We start from the raw sequence: 23,990 nt of genomic DNA, 5'->3' as shown, positions 1-23,990 counted from the left end.
TCGTTCAGAAGCGATCCGGGATGAGGGGGCGGCCATTCATTCATGGCCACCCCCTCTCGATCGCTCCTGACGAATGGAAGTGAGGCATGACATCACTTCCTCTCCTGTAATGTAAACACAGGAGAGGAAGTGATGTAATCTCTCCTCCGTGTCGGTATTTTTCGTTCCGGCACCGAGGAGAGAGGATCGGTGAGTTGCACCAACACGACACTTCACAGTAGAACATGCCAGGCACACTCACACCCCCCCTTTACCCCCCGATCACCCCCCCAATCACCCCTGCCCCCCCAGTCAGTGACACCAATAGCATTTTTTTTTTTTTTTGCATTGGTGTCATTTGTGACTGTAATAACTGTTAGGGCAATTAGGGTTAGCCCCCTTTAGCTATAGGGTACCCCCCTAACCCCCCAATAAAGGTTTAACCCCGTGATCACCCCCCGTCGCCAGTGTCACTAAGGCTGGGTTCACATTGCAGCGGTTTATGAGAACGGATGTGATTCGCACCGCAGTGCAAATCACATCCGATCTCTGTGCGATTCGAGTTCAGCCATACTGAATTCGCGCCTCACCCGCCGCAAATTCGCACGGGTTCCTTTTTTTGGTCCGCAGCAGAATCGGATCGCATGGGTGTTCACACCATGCGATCCGAGTTTGCAGATCGCACTGCGATATGCGAACTGATCTGGGGGTGTCATTAACATTTCACTGACACTCCCAGCAGTTCGCATAGGGCAGTGTGAACAGCCGCCGGGAGGCATGCGATGCGGGAACCCGCCGCGGATTCGTGGAGTTCCCGCATCGCTCCAGTGTGAACCCAGCCTAATAAGCGATTGTTTTTCTGATCGCTGTATTAGTGTGACAGGTGACGCTAGTTAGGCAGGTAGGTATTTAGGTTCGCCGCAGCTTTTTATAGCGCCAGGGACCCCCATATACTACCGCATAAAGCCCCCTGATTGCCCCCTAGTTAACCCTTTCACCAGTGATCACCATATAACTGTTACAGGTGACGCTGGTTGGTTAGTTATTTTTTTATAGTTTCAGGGCACCCGCCATTTATTACCTAGTCTCACTAGTGTACCCCTAAATTTAGGGGTGTCTACTTTCCAAAATGGGGTCATTTGGGGGGGGGGGGGGGTTTGTGCCAATTTGGCATTTTATGGCCTTCAAAACTGTAACGCCCTTAGAAAGCCTGAAGGCGGTGCTTGGTTTTCGGGGTCCCGTACGCGGCTAGGCTCCCAAAAAGTCCCACATATGGGGTATCCCCGTACTCAGGAGAAGTAGCAGAATTTATTTTGGGGTGTAATTTCACATATGCCCATGGCATGCGTGAGCAATATATCATTTAGTGACAACTTTGTGGGGAAAAAAAAAAAAAGTTTGTAATTTTCCCGCAACTTGTGGCAAAATATAAAATATTCCAATGGACTCAACATGCCTCTCAGCAAATAGCTTGGGGTGTCTACTTTCTAAAATGGGGTCATTTGTGGGGGTTTTGTGCCATCTTGGCATTTTATGGCCTTCAAAACTGTAATGGGTAGTGAGGAGTGAAGTCAAATATTTACGCCCTTAGAAAACCTGAAGGCGGTGCTTGGTTTTCGGGGCCCCGTACGCGGCTAGGCTCCCAAAAAATCCCACACATGTGGTATCCCCGTACTCAGGAGAAGCAGTAGAATTTATTTTGGGGTGTCATTTCACATATGCCCATAGCATGTGTGAGCAATATATCATTTAGTGACAACTTTGTGTAAAAAAAAAAAAAAAAAAAAAAATGTTTTTTGTCATTATTCAATCGCTTGAGGCAAAAAAATAAAATATTCAATGGGCTCAACATGCCACTTATCAATTTCCTTAGGGGGTCTACTTTCCAAAATGGGGTCATTTGGGGGGGTTTTGTACTGCCCTGCCATTTTAGCACCTCAAGAAATGAGATAGGCAGTCGTAAACTAAAAGCTGCGTAAATTCCAGAAAACGTACCTTAGTTTGTAGATGTGACAACTTTTGCGCAAACCAATAAATATACAGTTATTGACTTTTTTTTTTACCAAAGACATGTGGCTGAATACATTTTGGCCTAAATGTATGACTAAAATTGAGTTTATTGGATTTTTCTAATAACAAAAAGTAGAAAATATCATTTTTTTTTCAAAATTTGCGGTCTTTTTACGTTTATATCGCAAAAAATAAAAATCGCAGAGGCAATCAAATACCATCAAAAGAAAGCTCTATTTGTGGGAAGAAAAGGACGCAAATTTTGTTTGGGTACAACATTGCATGACCGCGCAATTACCAGTTAAAGCAGCGCAGTGCCAAATTGTAAAAAGACCTCTGGTCATTGACCAGCAAAATGGTCCGGTCTGAAAGTGGTTAAACTGGTTTTAAAGCCTTAAGGTTTTTTCACCTGTAAAGCATTCTATGCATTAAGGAGAACAACCACCTGTGCTGCAGCTCCCCCCAGCCTCCTCCTTTTTCTTACCTGAGCTGATCCAGCAGTGTGCATGAGCACAGCGCTTCCCGCCTTCTCCCTCCTCATTGGACTGATTGATAGCAGCTGGAGCCATTGGCTCCTGTCAATTAGAAGCTGTGACACGGGCAGGGCTGATTTCTGCTGTCTGTGCCAATGGACGCAGCTAGAGGATTCGGGAGTGAGCATGCACAGGTGCCCCCGGCTTTCCATGGGAACACTCATTGTAGTTTAGGGGCCTGGACTGCCGGTGGGGGACCCCAGAAGAAGAGGTTTGGCGTTGCTGTATAACATAAGCATTGCTCAGAGCAGGCAATTATAGGCATGTTTATTTTAATTTAATTTAAAAGAAAAAAAAAAAGCTTGTGTACCACTTTAAGCCTCGTACACACAATGAGACTATTGGACGAATGATCGTCCTTTTTTTGTTTTTTGCTTGCTGCTCTCATCAAAAATGTAAGATGTTACTAAAGTTGTAATGTATTCATTCTTTTAGTTTACAAGCATGTGTGGTCATGATCGCTCAACTTTTTTTTATTTTTTTTTTTTTTTTTTTTTTCAGTCAATACTGTACTGATTTAAATATTGTATGATCTGGTATTGTACTAGAAAAATTTTCCAGTTTGTCCCTTATTATAATAATTGTGTATAAACTCTCAAAATCTGTGTACTAACGATCAGATTATTATAGGGTTGCTTTGAAAGAGATATTTTTCGTCTGATTTTTCTCATGGTGTGTACTAGGCATTTTGGCAGGAGGTTGTGCCCATATGCCTGAAGATATCGACTATTGTCTCTATTCGTAAAGAAATCTACCATCTCTTGTTTTAAATGATCTACCCTGTGAATCTTGCTTCCATTTTAGCACTTGAACGCCAGGCCTTTTTCTGACATGTAACAATCAGTATTTCAAACATTACTCCAAACATTACATAATGATGAGGTTGGTTTTCAAGTGCACGGTAATAAGCTGGCACGGGGAAAATAACTTGTAGCTCAATGTGAGTAAAACTAAATAGTTGATAACAGACTTTAGGAGAGATTGCTGCTTGTGCTTCAGTTATCGGCAGGGTAGAGGTAGTTGCCAGGTACATGGGTTTTCATTTTTTTTTTTTTTTTTGGACCAGCAATTACAGGCCAGTTATGGTCCCTGCATACATCTTCTCCGGAAAAACTGAAGAGGGTGTCATTTTTCTAAACTCTCATCTCCGAACTCATCTCTGTTTTCATAGAGGTGCCATGGGAGAGTGTTTGGACTTGCTATGTTACTTTATGGCCAGCTATATGTAGAGCCCAGGACATATCATTTTTACAAAGGGTGGTTAAAACTGCACATAATGTGTAGATCTGCCCAGTACTTTAGGAGCTTGGAGGAGAGGAGGTGCCTTCACAAAACTCGTAGCTTTGTTAGGGACTGTTCCCATCCAAGCCATATGTGTATTTAAACTGCTATCATCTGGTAGGCAGTAAAGGAGTATTGCCCCCCCATACCACCAGGTTAGAAAATAGTTTTTGATTTGTTTTTTTGTCCCCTTGGTTTATTACATTCCGTTAATGTTTAGAATGCAGAGGAAGGTGTGCCATTGGAGGGGTTTTTAAAGTGTAAGTTCACCATTACAGAAAAATCTGTACAGTCCCACTGACCTGCAACACGGTGATCTCCCGTTCTGAGCCCCGGTATAGCTAATCCCCTAATGATACCACATCAGAAGCATTTTAATTGTTTCTAATTACTTTTTATTCAGTTTTAAGACATATATCAAACTTGCATTTCATCAATATTCAACATTCAAAAATTCATTCCTATACATTACCACATAAAATAACCATATAAAATAACTTAAAAAAAAAAAAAAAAAAAAAGCATTTTAATTGGTCGGCACTGTCACATGGACGGCTCCAACAAATCAGAACCCGCATAGCCCGTCCTCTCAGGGAAGAAGAATGAATGCTGAGGGGATTTCTATGCCCTGGACCCCGAGGCAGCTATACCGGAGCTCAGAACGGGAGATCGTAGCGCTGCAGGTAGGTAGGACTGAGTGGGTAAGGAGGGAGTCCTGTGCAAGTTCACCTTACAGATTTTTCTGTAAAGGTGAACCTGCGCTTTAAGAGTATTTGGGAATTGTATTCATGCTGTAGTGTGCTTTTCTATGTAGTTTTTTTTTCCTGTGTGTAGAATTGAAAAAAACTACTTTTTTTTTTTTTTTTTTTTTCATTGAAAAATTACATAAGTGTCTCAAAACATCGAGACCTACAGTTCCTCTGCCACAGTGGCAGATGAGGCTAATTTTTTTCATTCACAGTTCTGTGAACGAATGATGTGGCTCTGCAGGTGGAAACATTGTTGGGTGGAGTTACCGTTTACAGAGACCCAATCACCAACTTTAAAAATTGCTGGTAAAAGAAATATTGGGTATTTTAAATGCTTACTTGCAGCAATTTTTCTTTCCAATGACTTGCAATGTGTCTTTGAACGTGCTAGAAATTTTGACTACTCCACTAGTTAATTCTTTAGCACTGGCCTCTTCCCGCCTTGCACACCTGAGCTCTCTTCTAGGAGAGTCTAGTTACACTCTGTGTTTGCCATTTCCTCTGCCTCACCTCACTAGAAAAGCTCTGACTTTGCTGGGGCTTCTAATATCATGTGGAATGTGTTTAAGTAATTGTAATGTGATGAAGTGATTTGTAAAAAAAAAAAAAAAAAAAAATTGATGTGCCTGCCATCTAACAAATTCTGCCCTGTCTAGCAAATCGTACTGGTACATTTCATGTTTGTCTTTTTTGCAGCACATAGACTGGCATGCATTGTTGGCAAAGAAGGTGAAGCCTCCGTTTGTACCCACAATCAAAGGACGGGAAGATGTGAGCAATTTCGATGATGAATTTACCTCTGAAGCCCCCATCCTCACCCCTCCCCGAGAGCCGCGGTTGCTAACAGAAGATGAGCAGGAAGCATTTAGAGATTTTGACTATATCGCGGATTGGTGTTGAGAGCAAGGACACTGTGAAACTGGAGAGAACTGGCTAACAAGATGACAAAATAAAAACAGTCTCACCGCTTGTGCCATCTTCAGTTCCAGATTTATTTTATTTTTTAAATCACATGAAGATTCTTTTAAAAGTACTTTTCATTTTATATATATCGATATATATATAAAAAGGTGTGTATATAAACTCTGCGGAAGAGTGGCCACTTTCAGCGTACGCCCATTTTTTATTTTTTATTTTTACTAGCACTGGAGCAACTTTACACCTGGTCCTCTGAGCAGGAGAACTTGGCCTGTGATACTTACATATCTGTCCCCACCATCTTTTTGTTTTGTCTCTTTACCTGCAGAGAAGTGAACTTTGGGGAAAAAAATGCTTTAAATTTTAACGTTAATGATTTGGGCAGCTGATTGCAATAAGCAGGTTAATTCCTGAGACATGTTTATGTATCTGACAATTTTAATATCACTCACCCTCCAGGTACCTGTTTAGAGGTTTATTTTTAAATGTAAAAAACTGAGATAGTCGAAGTTAAATCTTCTGTATGAGGGGGCTTTGTTCGTTGCTTTTTCTTTTCTCCCCCCCCCCCCCCCCCCCCCTATTGGTTTTATGAAAGTGCGGGACTTATATTTGATTTAGTGACGTTAAAGTGTATGTAAAAGCAAAACCACCCTCCCTATTTTTAGTTTTGGTTACAGTAGGTAAGGGTTAGACCCACTGCAAGAAGAGTGTGGTTCCTCTAGTTTGGACGTATATTCTGGTGACAACTGGTTAAGATGGGAATTACCTCACCTCATCTTCCCAGTGGTACAGAGATGGCAAAAAAAGCAGGGGGTTTTAACTCTGATTTGTCCAAAACTAAAAAAATATGTAGGCTATACATACTTTACTTCTGTGTATATGTATTTCATTGGTACCTGTATTCAGTAACTACTGAAGTGCATGCACAGTTAACTATGTTGGTCTTCATGTCATTTCCTGTGTATCCTCCTTTTTAACATTTGGCACAGACTATTTACAGTGCCTCAGAAGCTCTTGTATCAGTCGGTGGAATTAGTTTTGCCAAGAAACAAAGCACTGCTGCTGTCAGTCTCTTGTTCCACCTCCACTATCACAAAAAAAGGTGCTGGCCCTGCTCACAGCAGTCTTGATGGAAAGAAAAAAAATGTTCTGGTTAGCCGCACTTCTAAGACCCCCATTCACACTGGGGTGGTGCCGGCGTTACATCTGCACTTTTCAGCCACTAGTGGGGCACTTTTAACCCCCGCTAGTGGTCGAAGACAGTTTCAAAAGCGCCTGTCTTGTGGCACTGCCAAAGCACTTTGTAGGCGCTTCGGCAGCACTGTCCGTTTATTTCAATGGGCAGGGCGTTTTGGGAGTGGTGTATATACAGCACTCCAGCACCGCCCCAAAGATGCTGCACTCGGGCTTTCACACTGGGGAGGCATGAGCGGTGCTTTTCAGGTGCTATTTTTACCTATGATTATGCGCTGATTTAGCGCGAAGCATGTTGGCACGTGGTCGCTGCATTCTCCTGCTTTGTTTTATGGAGATGTACTTTTATAAAGAACTTTTCCAATAAAAGGTGATGATTTAGAAGTGCAGCCACCCAGAACATTTCTTTCTGTCCTGGAACTGGTTTGGACCTAGGATTTAAGTGGTTCCACAGAAACACCAGATCTGACAAGTAACACAGCCCTTGCTAATACCACATAGTATCGGCATCTTAGCAGTGGTTTTACTTTTGTTAAATTTTAGGCAATGTCTGTTGCACTTTAAGCCGCTACAAAACTGGTTGCAACTGGTGATGTAAATATACACTAAAATATTCACTATGAAGAGCTGGAATTAACCTCATATACAATCTAGTTGCGTTTCCCTACCCCCACCCCCAAACCAGCCAGCTAACACTAGTTAACCAGGTTATGCTGCCTTTTGAAAGAATTCTATCCAGACAAAAAAAAAACATCCTTGCAGTGAGGCCCGCCATATTGTAAGGTTCAAATGCTTGAAAAGTCTGGAAGGTTACAGAGGAGGAGGCTTTCCCCTGGCTTGGCCACTCCAGCGCTCTCTCAGCCCTAAGCTCCAGTCTGTGGACAGAGCCTCTGCACCACTGTGTATGGTGCAGGGCTATTAACCCTGTACATGGTGGGGAGAGCATGCAACCACTCCACCCTGTGTAACTTGTGACACAGCGACAGACCCGGTAGGGGAGTGTAGGATGTGGCAGGGAACCTGTACAGGAGCTTCTAGACACTACTATAATTTATGTTTAAATGCTTACACTCAATGTTCACATCCAGCTAAAAGCTTTAGCTTTGGTTGGAGTACTCATTTAAAAAGTGATGTAAGATTTTGTCTGTCATCATGTTCTATCTATCCTATCTTATCTATATACTGTATATTGATCTGTAGCTGTAACAGGCTTCGTTCCCGCTTCTCCAAATGCAGCAATATCTGCATTACTCCTCCCAGTGCTGTTTGCTCAGCACACTGGGCACAGCAATATTTCAATTCTGTGTCTGAATGTAAAGGTCTCATACAGTCCCAGCCTTCTGCATGTCCATGGCTGGTGCCGAAACAAGAGTTGCCTTCTTTTTTGTGAAAATTCAGTGATTATTAGAGAAACAGATTGTTTGGTTATAATTATGCCTTAACTGTCTGTGATAAGTGAGCTTCCAAAAGACCATTCTCAATTTTTACCAAAGTCACTTGCCAAATACTTTGCCTTTTGCCGCTTTCTAGCTTTACTACCAGTGAGTCCAGCAACACTTTGGCCGTCGGTGTCTTACTGGCTCCTGTGCCATTGGATTCATTTACTGTGAGGATTAGCAGAACAAGCACATAATATACAGTTGGCTGTCTTGAGAGAAAAAAATAGGGATCTGCTGTATCTGACCACCTGCTGAAAATACTACTTGCCTGGCTGTTTAGGTCACCCAATGACTTCAGACATTTTCAGTCATAAACCTTGAACGAGAGAGAAAAGTCTGAAAATCGCATAATCTCTGCATACATGTTTGAGTTAGTGACCTAAAGTATTAACACAAGAGTGTCGGCAGTGGCGGTCTCCGTGTTTGTCTCAGGACTAATTTCCTTTGAATAGGAAATGTCATAGGTAATCTGCTTTATGTTTGTATGGAACACCCATGTAAATTGGCCATTTCTATACATATAGAAATCAGGAGGTGAACAGACTCTCCTTTATCCATTGTGCTGTCCTGTACAGCAGCACAGCATGCATGAGTAATGAGAAAACATGGTATCTTTGACAAATATGATCAAATCATTAAGCTGAAGTCCTGGAAAATGAGGTCCTAACTGCTCATGTATGTTTAGTGGGACTGGGTACATTTTACTTACCTGAACCTCCACTCCTGCAGGTTCCTTTGTGCTGCTAGGCATGTCCCTGCAGCCTCTTCTACCCTACTCTCCGGTGGTCTAAGGTCCTTTTGCATCCTCAAGAAAGATATACGGCCCATAGCCCTGCATTGGATGTGAGGATACCAAGGGACCGGCGGAGTGGAGGATCAGGTAAGAAAGCAGTTTTACTTACCTGATCCCAGCTTTCCCAGCAGCCTGCACTCCCCTTCACTCCGGAAGATTGTTCAATGTACAATGCAGGGTTATGGGGACTACATTGGTTTTGATGATGTCAGAGGAACTGCAACTGCCAGGACATTATGGAGAAGAGGCTTTGGGGATCGGGAATACAGAAAGGAGGAGGATAGAGTAAGCAAAACTGCTTTTCTTGTTCCTGTAAACCTAAATGAGCATTTAACCAACTTGCACTGAAGGCAGCCAAACCGCAAAGGAGGATTTTTACTTTCTCTGGTGTTCAGCTTTAATATTTATAAACTTAATTTCTATTTAAAAACCTAAATCTGGAAAAAACTAAAAGGCCTGCCTTGTAGTGGGGCTGTAGCCACTAGGGGACAGGAAAAACTTTTCCTGCTGTCCCCTAGACCTAAACGCATTTTTAACCTTTGCAATATGGGGGCATTCCCACTGCAAGGATGCGTTTTATTTTTTGTACAACTGCCCCCCATCCCCCCCAGCTAGTGTTTGGACTCCAAAGGGGTGCTTCTGACTGCCAAGACTCCCATCCAGTGTTGGATGCGGCGGACTCAGGAGCAGCACTACTTCAGGGATAGAACAATGGTGATATTGCTAGTTTTGCGCCAGAACTAGTCGTCCTTTTTGGCAGCAAGACTGTGGAAAACTTCAGTGCTGAACAGTATTGGCAGCTATGGCAAGAACCATCCTGACTGGTGCCCTTTAACCACTTTAGCCCCAGACAAATTTGCCCCCTTCCTGGCTAGGCTATTGTTTGCGATACGGCTCTGCATCACTTTAACTGATTGCACGGTCGTACGACATTGTACCCAAACAAAATATGTCCTTTTTTTTTCCCCCCACAAACAGAGCTTTCTTTTGGTGGTATTTTATAACCTCTGTGGTTTTTATTTTTTAAACTATGAACAAAGTGACGAAAAAAAAACACTATTTTGTACTTTTTGCTATAATAAATATCCCCCCCAAAAAATTGAAATAAACTAATTTCTTCAGTTTAGGCCGATATGTATTTTTCTACATATTTTTGGTAAAAAAAAATGCAATAAGCATATTGATTTGTGCAAAAGTTATAGCATCTACAGATAAATGTCACTGTCAGGGAATGGGGTTAACACTAGGGTGTGATAAAGGGGTTAACTGTTTCCTATGTGTGTTCTATCTGTAGGGGGATGGGACTGACTAGGGGAGAAGACCGATCGGTGTTCATACATAGTATGAACACACAATCGGTCTCCTCTCCCCTAAGAGAACCAGAATTTGTGTTTACACACACACATCCCGTTCTCGGTCATTAACGAGCAATCACCGGTGGACATCGTGCCACCTGGGCAGGAGTGTCGCCTCCGGGGACACGCTGTGTGCGCCTGCCATAGCGTCTTAAAGAGCCAACATATAGCTACGACAAATACTGCCTACTCCAGTCTAATCTGGTAAACATATGTATGAACAGAGTTTCAAAGATGTGAGAGACGTAATTGGGTTGCAGTGAATTGTATGGCAGCTTACGTGTGAAATCAATCTGTTCTTTCATTATAGAAATGAAAACCATTCTATCCTGCATGTGGTGAATGGAACTCAAATGGCAATGAAAATGTTGTACAGCAGTGTGTTTGAACCTTTTTTTCAATCAAGGCACCCTTTAAAATTATGGACAGACTTGAGGCACCCCATTCTAAAATGTAAACAATATTCTAATAGCTTTCATATAATACAGCATTCACATGCAGGACACCCAATGGTAGAGGTGATTTATTCTTCCAAAGCAAATGTACTTTTGCACACTGGTACTGACTAGTATTCTGATGTTTCTCTTCTCCCTTAATTTCTCTCCATCAGTCAGCTTATGTAACCCCAGTGCCTAAGGGAGGGGGCACAGGATGGTTAAACAAGGATGCTGTGGAGGCAACGGACATCTTGCTTATTAACTGATGTCATTGGTTAAGACGCCCGTGTCTAGAAAGGCTTTGTCTAGTTAAAAGGCAGGCTTGATCCACCTGCTGGCTTGTATACCTTTTTTATTTTATTTTTTTTAAATACATTTTTAGGTATTTTGCCAAGGCACCCCTGAAGAAACCTCAAGGCTGGTGTACAGAAAGACTAATCCTTACAGTAATGGTACTCGGTTGTCATTGTAGCCAGTGGAACTGGAGGCTGCTGTAATAGTGGGTCTTTCTTATTAGTGTCCCACCATAATTTGAATGCCAAGGGCAGACTGATCAGTAACGCAACATGCTCAAATGTCATAGCCGAAATGTTTTCTCATGTGTTTTTTTTTTCCAGACTGTATTTATTTTTTTTTCCATAAGCTGCTGCATTTCCAAGGTTTTATTTCTGTTTCAATTTATGAAGTGTTTTCCCAGTAATGCTGAATGAGATGGGTTTTTTTTTTTTTTTTTTTTTATATTGAGAGGCAGCACGTATTTATGGAAATGAAGCGGGCATCATGATCGTGGCCACAAATGCAGAATAAGACAATATCAATATCCGTATGACTTAAAATACACTAATTGTTGCGACCCACTGGATTTCGGAACTTATAGCTTCTGAGGGTGAACGCAATATAATGTAACAGAATGTAAAAAATATTTTTGATAAAATTGTATATTTTATAATCGGAACACTAATTGTAGATGTACCTCAACGTTTGTTGTTCTGCCTTTTTACTGGCTGGGAGTTCAGCAGATTCTTGGGCCCTCTTTAAAGTAAAGAGATGAAGTTTTTGTATTTTTTTTTTTTGTTTTGTTTACTAGAGGCCAGAAGCTAGTAAATGTGTATGTCTAGGGTCTTGTCTTATATTTCCTTGGTCCGTCTGGGCTGTTCATAGAAAAGATGGAGCACCCAAAGTACCTCAAGCTTATTACTCATATCTACACAACTATTTCAGTTCTATTGAAATGTATCATTACTACACATTGGGGCAGCACATTTGTGACTTGCAGGCCATGCATGTAGATATGAATTCTAGATTTGGTCATAATTTTCACTACAAGAAAAGATTGTTTAGACTGAATTTGACAGGATTTTCTATCACGGCCAATTCATTTTTGAAACCTATGTTTTTATCAGAATTATTGTATTGAATTAATGTGTTCTCATGTATGGACTGCTAAAGACAGCAGCTCATTGGCTGTATCGCTCAATTTCTTACATGGCGAGTGGTTCCTTGGCTCTCAGTCATTAGGGAATCTTTTAGGCCTCTTTCACACGGGGCGGATCAGTGCTGATCCACCCCGTGGATATCCACTTACTCAGCGGGGATCGCCGGAGCGATCTCTGCTGAGCAGAAAGATGACAGGTCTGCCCCTGCACACTGCGCAGGGACGGATCTGTCACAGCGCCGCTCTCCGATCCGCGGAAGGATGTAAAATTAGGCTTTTTCGGAGCGGGTCGGATGTCAGCGGACATCACCGCTGGCATCCGACGCTCCATAGACCTCTTTGGAGCATCCGTTCAGGTGCGCCTGAAAAACTGACAGGCGGACCTGAACGTATCGGCCGTGTGAAAGAGGCCTTACACTGACACAGTGGGGCACATTCACTGTGGCCCCTAAAAATCCTAAACACTAAATAAAATTTTGGCTTTTATTCTTAATTACTCCATCTGTACCTTCTGTTTCACTTTTTGGCCGATGGTGGTATAGATCACACATAAGCTTGTACTGTTTAGTACTCTATGGGGATCCTGCTGTAGCGCCCTCCCTTCCTTGCCTTAGATAGCAAAGGGGTTTCTCACTTGTGGACCCTATCAGGGAGATCTTATCACACTTGGTCAAAAAAGTTGATGGGTTAATCAGCTCATCAATATACCTTTTCATGAGGTATGACTCACAACTAATCATCAACTAATAAACCTCTCAATATGAATGCAGTATATCACACTAAATCGCACATAGTTTTATAGGTATTTATCATTAAGCTGGTCTAACCAGTGAATTGCATTATGTGAACGCGCCTAATGCATGAACTGCCCCAGTGCTATGTATGTAGTCATGTGAAGAGTATTGTATGGACAAAGGAAATATGAGTCGAGTCTTGTACTGTTTGTTTTTAGATGCTGTGCTTTTGAGGTGCATTTTTTTTTTCTATTTGATTGTTTTATGTAGTAAGAAAGTGTGCAAACAAAGCTTTTTAGTATTTTAACTGACAGATTATCAATGTAAACCACATAATGTACAGAACTTGTAGTTTAATGGAATCACTAGACATTATAAGCCAGGGTATGTCACAAACGTAAGCTCAAGAAGCACTAATTTTAGAAGGGTTTTTTTTTTTTTTTTTTTTTACAAATATCAAATATTTTTAGGCAATTTATGATTTTAAACCCTAGATTGTAAATATATTTTGCTATAGCTGTAAGTGGCTGCTAAAGCACTTTGTAAGAAAATTAGAGTATTTTTAGGCTGGTACACTATGCATTGATATTAAATGTGCCTTTAAGAAATGTCATTCTACAACAGAGTGTTTTTGCAGTCATCAAGTTATATGAATGCACAAATTAAAACGTTTCAAATAGATTGCAAGTCTTGGCTTTGTTTATTTAAGGGCACGCATTAAACATTAGAACTTTTCCTGTGTGCTGTAAGATACAGATTTATTTTAAATGCAAGTATTTATAGACCCTGGGTAAATCTCCCTACCCTACTCCATGAAACTTCAGTTTTGTGCTAGTGTACTATGGTGATGGACCTTTCCTCCTTCAGAGGAATAACTTGGCTTAATTTAGGTATTTTTTGTATTTCTTTTTTATCTTAAGATTATTCAATAGATTCCTGCCTTCTGAATCCACAAATAAAAATTGTGTATGTGGATTGGCACAACCTCTGTAAACCTTGAAAGCTAGATCCCAGGCTGTGAGGATGGCCTGTAATGTTGCTCTGGAAACTGAATCCTGCATAGGCACTGGTGAAACGTGTACTCAGCCGCAGGGTCCATCTAAGTCCAGGGTCATGGTCAATATCTATGGAACCCAGTCCCCGAAGACCTCTTAGGGGTATATCCACCATGACATGCGAAGTTTGGACTTTATATACCATCCAGCATTGTGGGCAGGTAAGACTGGGTCACCCTATATCTGACTTGCTATAAAAGCTTGGACTATATTTGCTTTGTATTTATTACAGTGTAAACTTTTGAAATTTGGCACTAAAACACAACCACTCAGAGCTTAGTCTCAAGTGGATGACCAGCTTGCACATTTTACTGCTATTGGCGTCTAAAGCTCCTATGATACTAAAGCACTTTTTCCCGCTCTTTCATTACTCGGATTCACTACAGAATGGTAAACACCTGGCTTGCTTTATTTTTTGCTTCATGTTTCTGGGCATGCTCTGTGAGTACCCCACACAGCAGAAGAATACCCTACGCTATAGCAGTGATCAAGCGAGCAATTGCAAAACCATAAGCAAATGTTCGCTCTGTTGAAGACCCACACAACACTCAATCTCATAGGGACAATGCACCAATTGCACCAGAACAAGAGAAGATTGTAGGCCTGTAATTCTTAGGAACTCACTTAAATCTGTCCAAACAAGAGTCTAGTAGACATCCCGGTTATGATAAAGTTTGAAACACGAAATCATAAATTATAATAAAAAAAACTATACCGTATATACTCGAGTATAAGCCGAGATTTTCAGCCTCTTTTTTGAGGCTGAAAGTGCCCCCCTCGGCTTATACTCGAGTCATCGCTGTCTGCCCGCTCGATCAGCGTGTCGAGCAGACAGACAGCGGCCATTCTGATTCAAAAGCCGCGCCTCCGGCTCCCCCTTCGCCTGTGATAGGCGGAACACTGAATTTCCCAGCAGCCTGTGTTCCGCCTATCACGGACTTCGTATCATCCTCGTACTACGGACGAGGATGATACGACGTCTGTGATAGGCGGAACACAGGCTGCTGGGAAATTCAGTGTTCCGCCTATCACAGGCGAAGGCGGCGGCGCAGCTTTTGAATTTTACAATGGCCGCCGACGAACGAAGAGGGCACGGGACGGAGGCAAGGCACAGGACGGCACGGCACGGGACGGGACGGGACGGGACCGGAGGCAAGGCACGGCGGCGAGGCACGGCGGCGAGGCACGGCGGCGAGGCACGGAGGCAAGGAGGCTCGGCACGGGACGGAGGCTCGGGACAAAGGCTCAGGACACAGGTAGGCTGGACACACACACACACACACACACACACACACACACACACACACACACACACACAGGGATGGATGGATGGATGGAGACACACACACACAGGGATGGACGGACACACAGGGATGGACGGACACACAGGGATGGACGGACACACAGGGATGGACGGACACACACACAGGGATGGACAGGCATGTCTTACCCTCGGCTTATACACGAGTCAATAAGTTTGCCAGTTTTTTTGGGGGTAAATTGGGGGCCTCGGCTTATATTCGGGTCGGCCTATACTCGAGTATATACGGTAATTAAAAAAGAATATAATAAAATGAATTTCTCCACGAATCACTATCTCTCAATTCTGCAAGTATTCTAATTTACTATTGCAGTTTTCTAGCTGGTCTAAAGCCGCTTTTGCCATAAAGGGGCGCTTTTTGGATGCCATGGATATTGTCAAGTGTCCAGGCAGAAAAAACAGTATATATAATATAAAAGTGCAGGCAGGGCACTGGACAAAGCACTAGGGACAAAAAGGAGGTGAAATTATTTGATACAGTTATCTTTATATCTCAACAGTAATCTGACATCAAAATTGTTGCCTAACCGCCCCAGGTTTATCGATCGACATGCACCCAATTTTAAGGAACAGACTAGCCCCAAATCTATTAAACCCTCCAAAGAAAATTGGTACGTTTTTGACTGTAAAAGGTGTAAATTTGTATAAATATAGAAGCGACTTATCCGATCACATGAGCCCTAATGTCAGAGCGTGCTGGCGAAACGCGTGGCTTGAGCATGATACGTCACTTTCACCATTTGCAACGCAGCTGGAGCACTAAAGCCATTTCCAGCACATGGATGTTTACGCTGCAATTGGAGATTTGTTTTTAATTCATTTTTCAAATAAATCACGATATACTTCACCATGGAAGCCCTTCTTTTCTTTGCCGTTTTCCACTAATCATTGGACATCTGTTTGGATCGGTGCTGTGGTTGAGAATTTCCTCACTGGCATTTCCTACAAGCGTTTACCTGTAATGGGTTTCATGGAATTCTGACTGGATATTCGGACTGGTGCTGTGCCTGTGAGTTTGCCACTGGTATTATTCACAGGTGTTTGATTACCTCTAATGGGTGTCGTAGGATGTGTGGCAGGTGATGGTGGTGGAAGATCTACAGTCACTCTTTATTGTTCATCAAGAACAGGAAGATTCACATGCAATTTATTGATTACTCACATATATTGGACACTGAATAGATGTTATGTATTTTTTGGACTTTATACATATCATTTACACAGATGCATATGATTGTGTTTGCTAACATTGATGCACTTTTAGCATTTGCATTTTAATAGTTTTTTCTTGAGCGCGCGGTTCAAATACCTTTTTTTTCTTAATTTATTCTTCTTTACGAACTGCTCTCATTGTCAGGTTTGGGGTGGTTGATGTAGAACTCCCACACGCATACCTTTATTCACATAACGGTATGTGTTCTGTTTTTTGTACTTTTTGAATTTTCCTAAGGGCTCTGCCCCCATGCGACGCTCACAGGAACTGGAGCCCATAACACATCATCTGGTGTAGGACACAGCAGGGGACATCGCAGGATCCTGGGGACAAGGTAAATTACCGGGATTACCACTAATTATAAGGAAAATTAACCCCGATCCACACTCAGGTTTACCACCAGGGAGGTTAATACCGGTCTCTGTGTCCTATTGTTGCTCTATTTCAAGTGCACAACAAGCTGCCCACCTGACGCAGACAGATTTTTCTGCATCTAGGTCACAATTTCTTGGTTAAATTTCTTTAATGCAGCCATCTTTGCTCAGAGCTCAAAAACTCCATGCCTCTTCTCCAACTCCCATTTTCTTAGTCAGATCCCAATTTGCCTGCGCTAGACGAGACAGACACCAAATGAATGAGAGGACAACTAGGCAGTATTGGAAGAAACTGCATTTGTTTTTTTTCTTCTCCCACATTGCCTTATTGAAGAGGTAGCTTTATGCAACACGCTTTCTGCTGCCATCCACAAAAGCCTTCGCATTGTGCAGCTTGATTCTTCTCCATCTCACCGTTCCTTTTTTTGGTACCAAGTAACTTGCTAAATCTTTGAAGACCTTTTCTTTCATTAACAGATAGAATGTGCAATCTATGATTGGATCACTCCAGAAAGAATTTTCACTCCTCCCAAAATCTTTGAATTCTGCCCAGTGTTACTAGACAGTGGTTTATTAATGTACTTGATCCTGCCATTTCAGTCTTAAACACCTCCTATCTCCACTGATCCCCCGCTGAGCAGGCAGATGACAGGTCTGTCTCCGCTCGGCTGATAGAGTTGACATGGGGACAGCCCGCTGTTCTGTATGGGCTGTCAGATTGAAATGGTCGTCTGTCCATCTGACTGTCATCTGATCCGCCAGACAGATGGGAAACGGGTCCCCATTCGTCTGCCTTTAGTGGACAAGATCAGATGTCCATTTTGACATCTGCCACTCAGTAGAAAGCAATGGATGGTCAGCATGGCAAAGTCAATCGATCCGTCAGCATGAAAGGGGCCAAAGGCTCTCTATACTCTTGCAGGCCCAGCCCTGCAACTGGCTCTCTATGCAGTTTCAGTATGTAAAACTGCTGCTAACCGGACCCAAATTTTTCAGGATTATGCTTTAACACCACAATTACAGCAGTTTTCTAATGTTCTGGGGTTTTTTTGTGTGGATGCGCTAGAACATGTCATGAGACATTTCCAGAATGGCCCTAATCTCCATTCACATGGGCAGAATCTTGTGGCTAAAAGCCTGGATGCCTGTCTGTAAAAGATGCCTCACATTGTACACCTTTTCTGTATGGGGAGGCACTTGACCAATTCATAAATGTCATAGGAGGTAATGTTTTACCGCCATAGCGAAAGATCCCAAAACCCCTCTCTTCAGGAGCCTCTACCTCCTAAACATAGTGCAAAATGTGGTCCCAAAAGCTCTCTTCCCAATGAAGGGGTACCCTTATGCATAAGATAGTGGTGATGTCTGTTACAGTTTGCCAAAAGCAAAATTAAGTATTTTTCCTCTTGGAGCCCATGCGTGAGAATTGAGGTCAAAGATATCCCACAGTGAAATTCGTCTTGGGAGTTTGAGGCCTCATGGTAGCTTTTGAGGCTGTACCATTTGCCAAATTTCATCCAAAACCTATTGACACATCTTGTGAAGCTGGAACAAGCGTGCTCCTCCTCTCTATTTACCCATGTTATTGTCTAGCCAAGCAAGGAATTGCCAAACATGATGGCTCTCAAGTCCAGCTTTATCAATAGGAAAGTCTTTCCTTATCACTGGAAAGTGATGACCAATGCCAGCCTTTCAGGCAGAAGATTGTTCCAGCCCGTCATGGTCCATGAACATTGTAACCTTGTGGAAGCCAAGCTCTCCAACATCCTGGCACATGGAGCAGTTTGGTTCTGCAACACTGGATCCTCCCTCAAGGACACCCAGTCAGGGTGCAGTCACAATGCCATGGCTGTGGCTTAAATCCGCCACCAAGGGTTCACAGGGAGTCTTGCAGTTTTGAAGAAGGCAAACCAGGTAATCTCATGAATGGAGACGGTGATCTCTGCTTTCCACATTAAAGGAGTGGACAACTGGAAAGCAGACTACCCTAGCTGCTACCCCCTGGATAAAGGGCAATGAGCATTTCACCCAGATATCTTCAATCTGAAATGGAAGCCTCCTTATGTAGACTACCTTGATCATTCCCTGGTCTTGGTGGTTGGTTAACTCCCGCTAGAGTGAATTATGCCTCATCTGCTAAAAAAGATAGAGCAAAACTGTGAATCCTATTGCATCATACTGGCCCAGAAGAACCTGGTACACACACACTTAGACTTCTAACAGACAACCTCTGGTCTCTTCCCAACAGGCCACATCTGCTGTTTAAGGGAACTCTATTCCATCTCACTTCTCAGTCTGATTTTAAGACCTGACCTTTAACAGCCATGCTGTTAAAGATAGGAGTCTGAGTCTGTTATCCCACTAGAAGCAAGAAAAGCCACTTCCATAAAGATCTACTATCGTACCTGGAAATCTTTTTTTTTTTTTTTTTCCCCTTGTGTTAACAAGGCACTGTAATCCCATATAATACTCTTGCTTCACATTCTGGCCTTCTTACAATCCAATCTTGACCAGAACTTGTCCTTAAAGCGGGAGTCCGCCGCGTTTTTTTTTTTTTTTTTTTAAAGCCAGCAGCTACAAATACTGCAGCTGCTGACTTTTAAAATAGTGACACTTACCTGTCCAGCGCGCCCGCAATGTCGGCACCCGAAGCCGTTCTCTAGATCGTCTCTCGGGTCCTGCCGCCGCCATCTTGGGTATGGGAATCAGGAAATGGAGCCTTTCGGCTTCATTTCCCGGTTCCCTACTGCGCATGCGAGAGTCGCGCTGCGCAATAAGGACGGTCCCCGCTGCCTCTGGGATCTGTGTGTTTCCCAGCAGGCAGCGGGGCACTTGTGGAAAGGGGCGGGCACTTGCGGAAAGGGGCGTAATCTACTACTACAGGTATCTGCACCCCCCTCCCCCCTGAAAGGTGCCAATTGTGGCGCCGGAGTGGGGGAGGGTTCCGATGAGCGGAAGGTCCACTTTAGGGTGGACCTCCGCTTTAAGTGCTCTGAAAGAATGGACAAGGCTGAAACCTGTCCTTTCAAACACTTCTGGCTTTGCTATCTGCTTAACAAAAAAAGGCAGCACTCTTATGCGGAGTTGCTCTCTTCCTCACAAAAGATTGTCTTGCACTTCACTAAAGAAATAGTCCTACCATCCTTATGCCCTGCTTTGAAGCAGCCAGGAAATATTTCTTTATTGCCTGGATATAGCCACTAGTCTACCTCAAAGATAGATTCCCTATTCGTTCTGTCCTTAGGACCTTGCAAAAGGGACACCCTGCTTTCATGTCTACTATAATTCGATGGATAAGAAATCTGCTCACTAGAGCTTACACTCTAGGGCAGGAATCTGCAATTAGCGGACCTCCAGCTTTTGCAAAACTACAAGTCCCATCATGCTTCTGCCTCTGGGTGTCATGCTTGTGGCTGTCAGTCTTGCTATGCCTCATGGGACTTGTAGTTCTGCAACAGCTGGAGGGCCGCTAATTGCAGATCTCTGCTCTTGAGCTTCTCAAGTTCTGGTCACCAGTCCTCAGGAAGGATGTGCTAGTACTGAAGAGAGCCCAGAGAAGGCCAACAAAGCGATTATTGGGGTACTGCGGGACCTCCGTTACGATGAACAGGCATTAAACTTATTCTCCCTGGAGGAGACGCCTGAGAGAAGATATGATGGTGATATACAAATGCCTCAATGGTGACTCTAGCAACTTCAAGGGGCTTAAAAATCGAATTGGAGAAGTTTTGACCATAAGCTGCGTAGGGGTGTGTTTTTTTTTTTTTTTTTTTTTTTTTTTTTTAAACCTCTCACTCAGAGCAGTATGTGGAATGTCATTCCACAATCGGTGGTGTCAACAGGAGGCGTTCATAGTTTAAACAAAACTCTTAGATGGGCATCTTAATATTGATATGGAAATTTTGTTATTGACATAAACGCCCCAGGCCCACACACGCACACTGAAGTATATGGACTTGTGACTGTTATTCAACCTCGCCAACTATATATCTATGTAAGGACAAATCTCCTGCAGTTTTACATGCCTGTTTCACAAGATCGGTGAGTGTTTTCTGTGCATTTCAGAACCAGGCCTCAGCTTTTTAATTCTACCACCTGGTCCTCTGTTCATACATTTTCAAAGGTGGATGTCAAATCTTCTGTGGATGCTGCTTTTGGCCACCAGGTTCTTAGAAACCTAGAAAAGTGACAGCAGAAAAAAAACAGTAGTCCGAGACAACCCATTTTTTTTTTGTTAACTTTTTATGTCTAGTATAGATCTATGTTTGTCTCAAGCATGTTTGAGGCCATTTACTGTTGACTCACTATCTCTACTAGAAGTTTATTCCAAGCATCAACAATACTTTCTGAAATTAGTTTTGAACTTTCCTCCAGTTTGAGGTCATGTCCCCGTGTTCTTGACTTTGGTTTCATATGGTAAAGACTGCCTTGCTGAACATTATTCACCACCTTGATGTATTTAAAGGTTTCAATCGTCTCCCTTTTCCCTTCTTTCCTCCAGACTACATATGAAGTACCTGAAGTCGCTCTCGATAGATTTTATCCCCCAGACCTTTCACCATTTTGTTACCTGTCTCTGGACTCGTTCTATCTTATATTTTTGTGTAAGTGAGGTCTCCAGATTTGGACACAGTATTAAAAATCAAGTAAAGTGGCCTGTAACATGGGGGATCATTAGTTCTAGTGGTAGATGCATTTTCAAGTCAGTCAGCACTTCAGTTATAGGGCATGGCAATCATTGGGGGTGTGGCCGGATGGAGGTGGGAGTGAGTGAGTGAGAGTGTGAGCAATGCCCGAGCTCCCTGCCTCCACCATGAGATCCGAGGTATCCGAGCTATCTTCCTCCGATGAGGCTTCGCTTTGAGCGGCTGGCTTCGGAGATCGTATGCCACCTCCTCCCTCCCTGCCTGCTGAGACCGTCGGAAAAGCCGGGAAAGTGCCGAGAGCCGCCGAGACTACCCGAATAGCTGTCTCGTGGCAGGCTCGGGTTATTGCGAGATCTTGGAGAGGAGATTCGAATGCTTTCATCCGACGCTGCAAGAGGATACAGTAAGGAGGTCCGAACGCTTTCATCCGACGCCGTATGAGGATACAGCAAGGAGGTCCGAACGCTTTCATCCGACGCCGCACGAGGATACAGCAAGGAGGTCCCGCGATCGATTCGGACCGGGACGCCACTATCGTTGGAACCCGGTAGAGTATATCACCGGGTTTTTGATAAACGGAACTGCTTTCCCTAGAGTCCCTAGAGCCTTGAGGCACCTTGAGGTATGCTGTGTATGCTGGGTATGCTGTAAAGCCCAGCAGGGCTTTCTGGAAGTTATTAAAGGGGAAAAAAGGGGGAAGAGAGAGAAAAGCAAGGGAAAAAGAGAGAGCAGGAAAAACTCGGACAAAATCTGTATGTTTAAGAGCCCTGAGGATGGTGACTGTAAGCTTGTAAAAATTTGCATTTGGCAGCATATTGGCGCTCTTTGTCCTGACTGAATCCCCCCCCCCCCCCCTACTGCTTTGGGATGTATTGCTAGTTGTGCCATTAGCAACAAGTGTAACAAGGGTATCTCCTCTGCTGGAAAGTTTTGGGGAGACACGTTACTTCCCATTGGCTCAAGGTCTTTTCCCCCTTTTTTTTTTTTTGGAAGTACTGCTATGCTCAGTAAAAGAGCTGTGGAGGACATGTCACAAGGGGAGGGGAACCAAAAGACACGTGCTGCTAAGGAAAAACTACACCAAGCCTCTGCGGCCTCAAAACTTGAACGTTTTGCACATGCGACTTCACCAGGCAGGAAAACACAACTTTACCCATCAGCAGGCCAGCCTAAAACCCAGGGGACACTGGGGGATAGGAGAAGTGCGGGTCACGTGGCAATAGACCCTGGCACTTTATCTATACCTCCTGGAGGGGGGGGCAGCGAGCCACCTCAAGGGGAGAATAATAAATCCCAAAAACCTGCAGGGGGTGGTGAGCCTACCATACGAGAGATTCTGTCGGCGGTTAACGAGTGTAAAACTTCTATCTCGGGCCTTGATAGCCAATTAAAAAATATTCAAAATGAACTGCACTCTATGGGCCAACTATTAAGTAATACCATTGATGGAACAAATGCCCTAGAGGGAAGACTAAGTATGGTGGAAGACTAACTACCCCCCCTGCAGGAAAAAATTGTTGCGCTCCGGAAACAAATTGTCGCACAAGCATCTAAAATTGACGACATGGACAACAAAAGTCGCAGGAATAACGTGCGACTAATTGGCCTTCCAGAGGGAAGCGAGGGCTCTAACCCTATAATCTTCTTGGAGAACTGGTTTAAGGAATTACTGGGAGGTGTCTCCTTCTCTTCGCTCTCTTGCATTGAAAAGGCCTACAGAGTCCCTGCTAGATCGTATCTGGCAGAGGGACGCTGCAGGCCAATGATACTGAAATTTATTAATTATAACGAGCGAATGATTTTGATGCAGAGAGTTAGGGGATTGGGAGACATCTTCTATAGAGGGACTAGTGTCATTTTACCCAGATTTTTCATCGGACTTGCAGAAACCGAGAGCGGAGTTTGTACCTGTTAAGCGTACCTTGCAAAAGTACAAGATAACCTACGCCTTACTGTATCCAGCCCGACTCCGGGTGTCCGCCTTGGCCTCAACACTATTTTTTAGCTCTCCAATGGAGGCTATGAACTGGCTGGAGGAACATAAAGGGTCTCTTTAGTGGCATTTAGAGTCACTGTGTATCTTTTGTATCAGCTCCTGGAGGGGGGTAGGAGGGGGGTAGGGGGGGTAGGGGTGGGTCCCCCCCCCCTTTTTTTTCGCCTGGGGTTTTGGTTGCTCTGCTCTGTACTGTTTTTGCCACATGTTATTAATGGTCGAAGAGTTGGGGAATGGGAGGGGGATGAGCAGGGGGTTATAATGTATCAACAGGAATGGGGATCAATGCATCACGGGTTATTGTGTATTATATGCGAATTACACTGTGTATAAGTATATGTAAGGTGTAGCCACAGCTGGGGTGCGAGGGCGGGGGGGTGGGTGTGAGGGAATGTATACAAAAATTGAGTATAAATATTATTAGTAATATTTTGTTTATGAATGTATATTAACGAATAAGAGGGGAAGGTATAATGTCACTGTCTGCTATTCGAGAGAAGAGGGATAACGATATAATAAATGGCGTAGGGT

General features: G+C 43.4%; 1 protein-coding gene across 2 annotated transcripts in view; it reads left to right on the top strand.

Annotated features, from left to right (window-relative positions):
- Positions 1 to 13,538, top strand: part of PKN2 (protein kinase N2) — a 192,394-nt gene extending 178,856 nt beyond the window's left edge. For both annotated transcript variants that reach the window (XM_077452959.1, XM_077452958.1), the window contains exon 22: positions 5,249 to 13,538. In XM_077452959.1, coding sequence (XP_077309085.1) covers positions 5,249 to 5,452 — 204 coding nt within the window. In that variant the 3' untranslated portion in view covers positions 5,453 to 13,538. The remainder of the gene's footprint in view (positions 1 to 5,248) is intronic.
- The last annotated feature ends 10,452 nt before the right edge of the window (positions 13,539 to 23,990 follow it).

This window comes from Lithobates pipiens, unplaced genomic scaffold (genome assembly GCF_037356315.1).
Source record: "Lithobates pipiens isolate NorthernLeopardFrog02 unplaced genomic scaffold, aLitPip1_a1.2 Scaffold_23, whole genome shotgun sequence".
NCBI lineage: Eukaryota > Metazoa > Chordata > Amphibia > Anura > Ranidae > Lithobates > Lithobates pipiens.
This window is presented reverse-complemented; position numbering and strand designations above follow the sequence as displayed.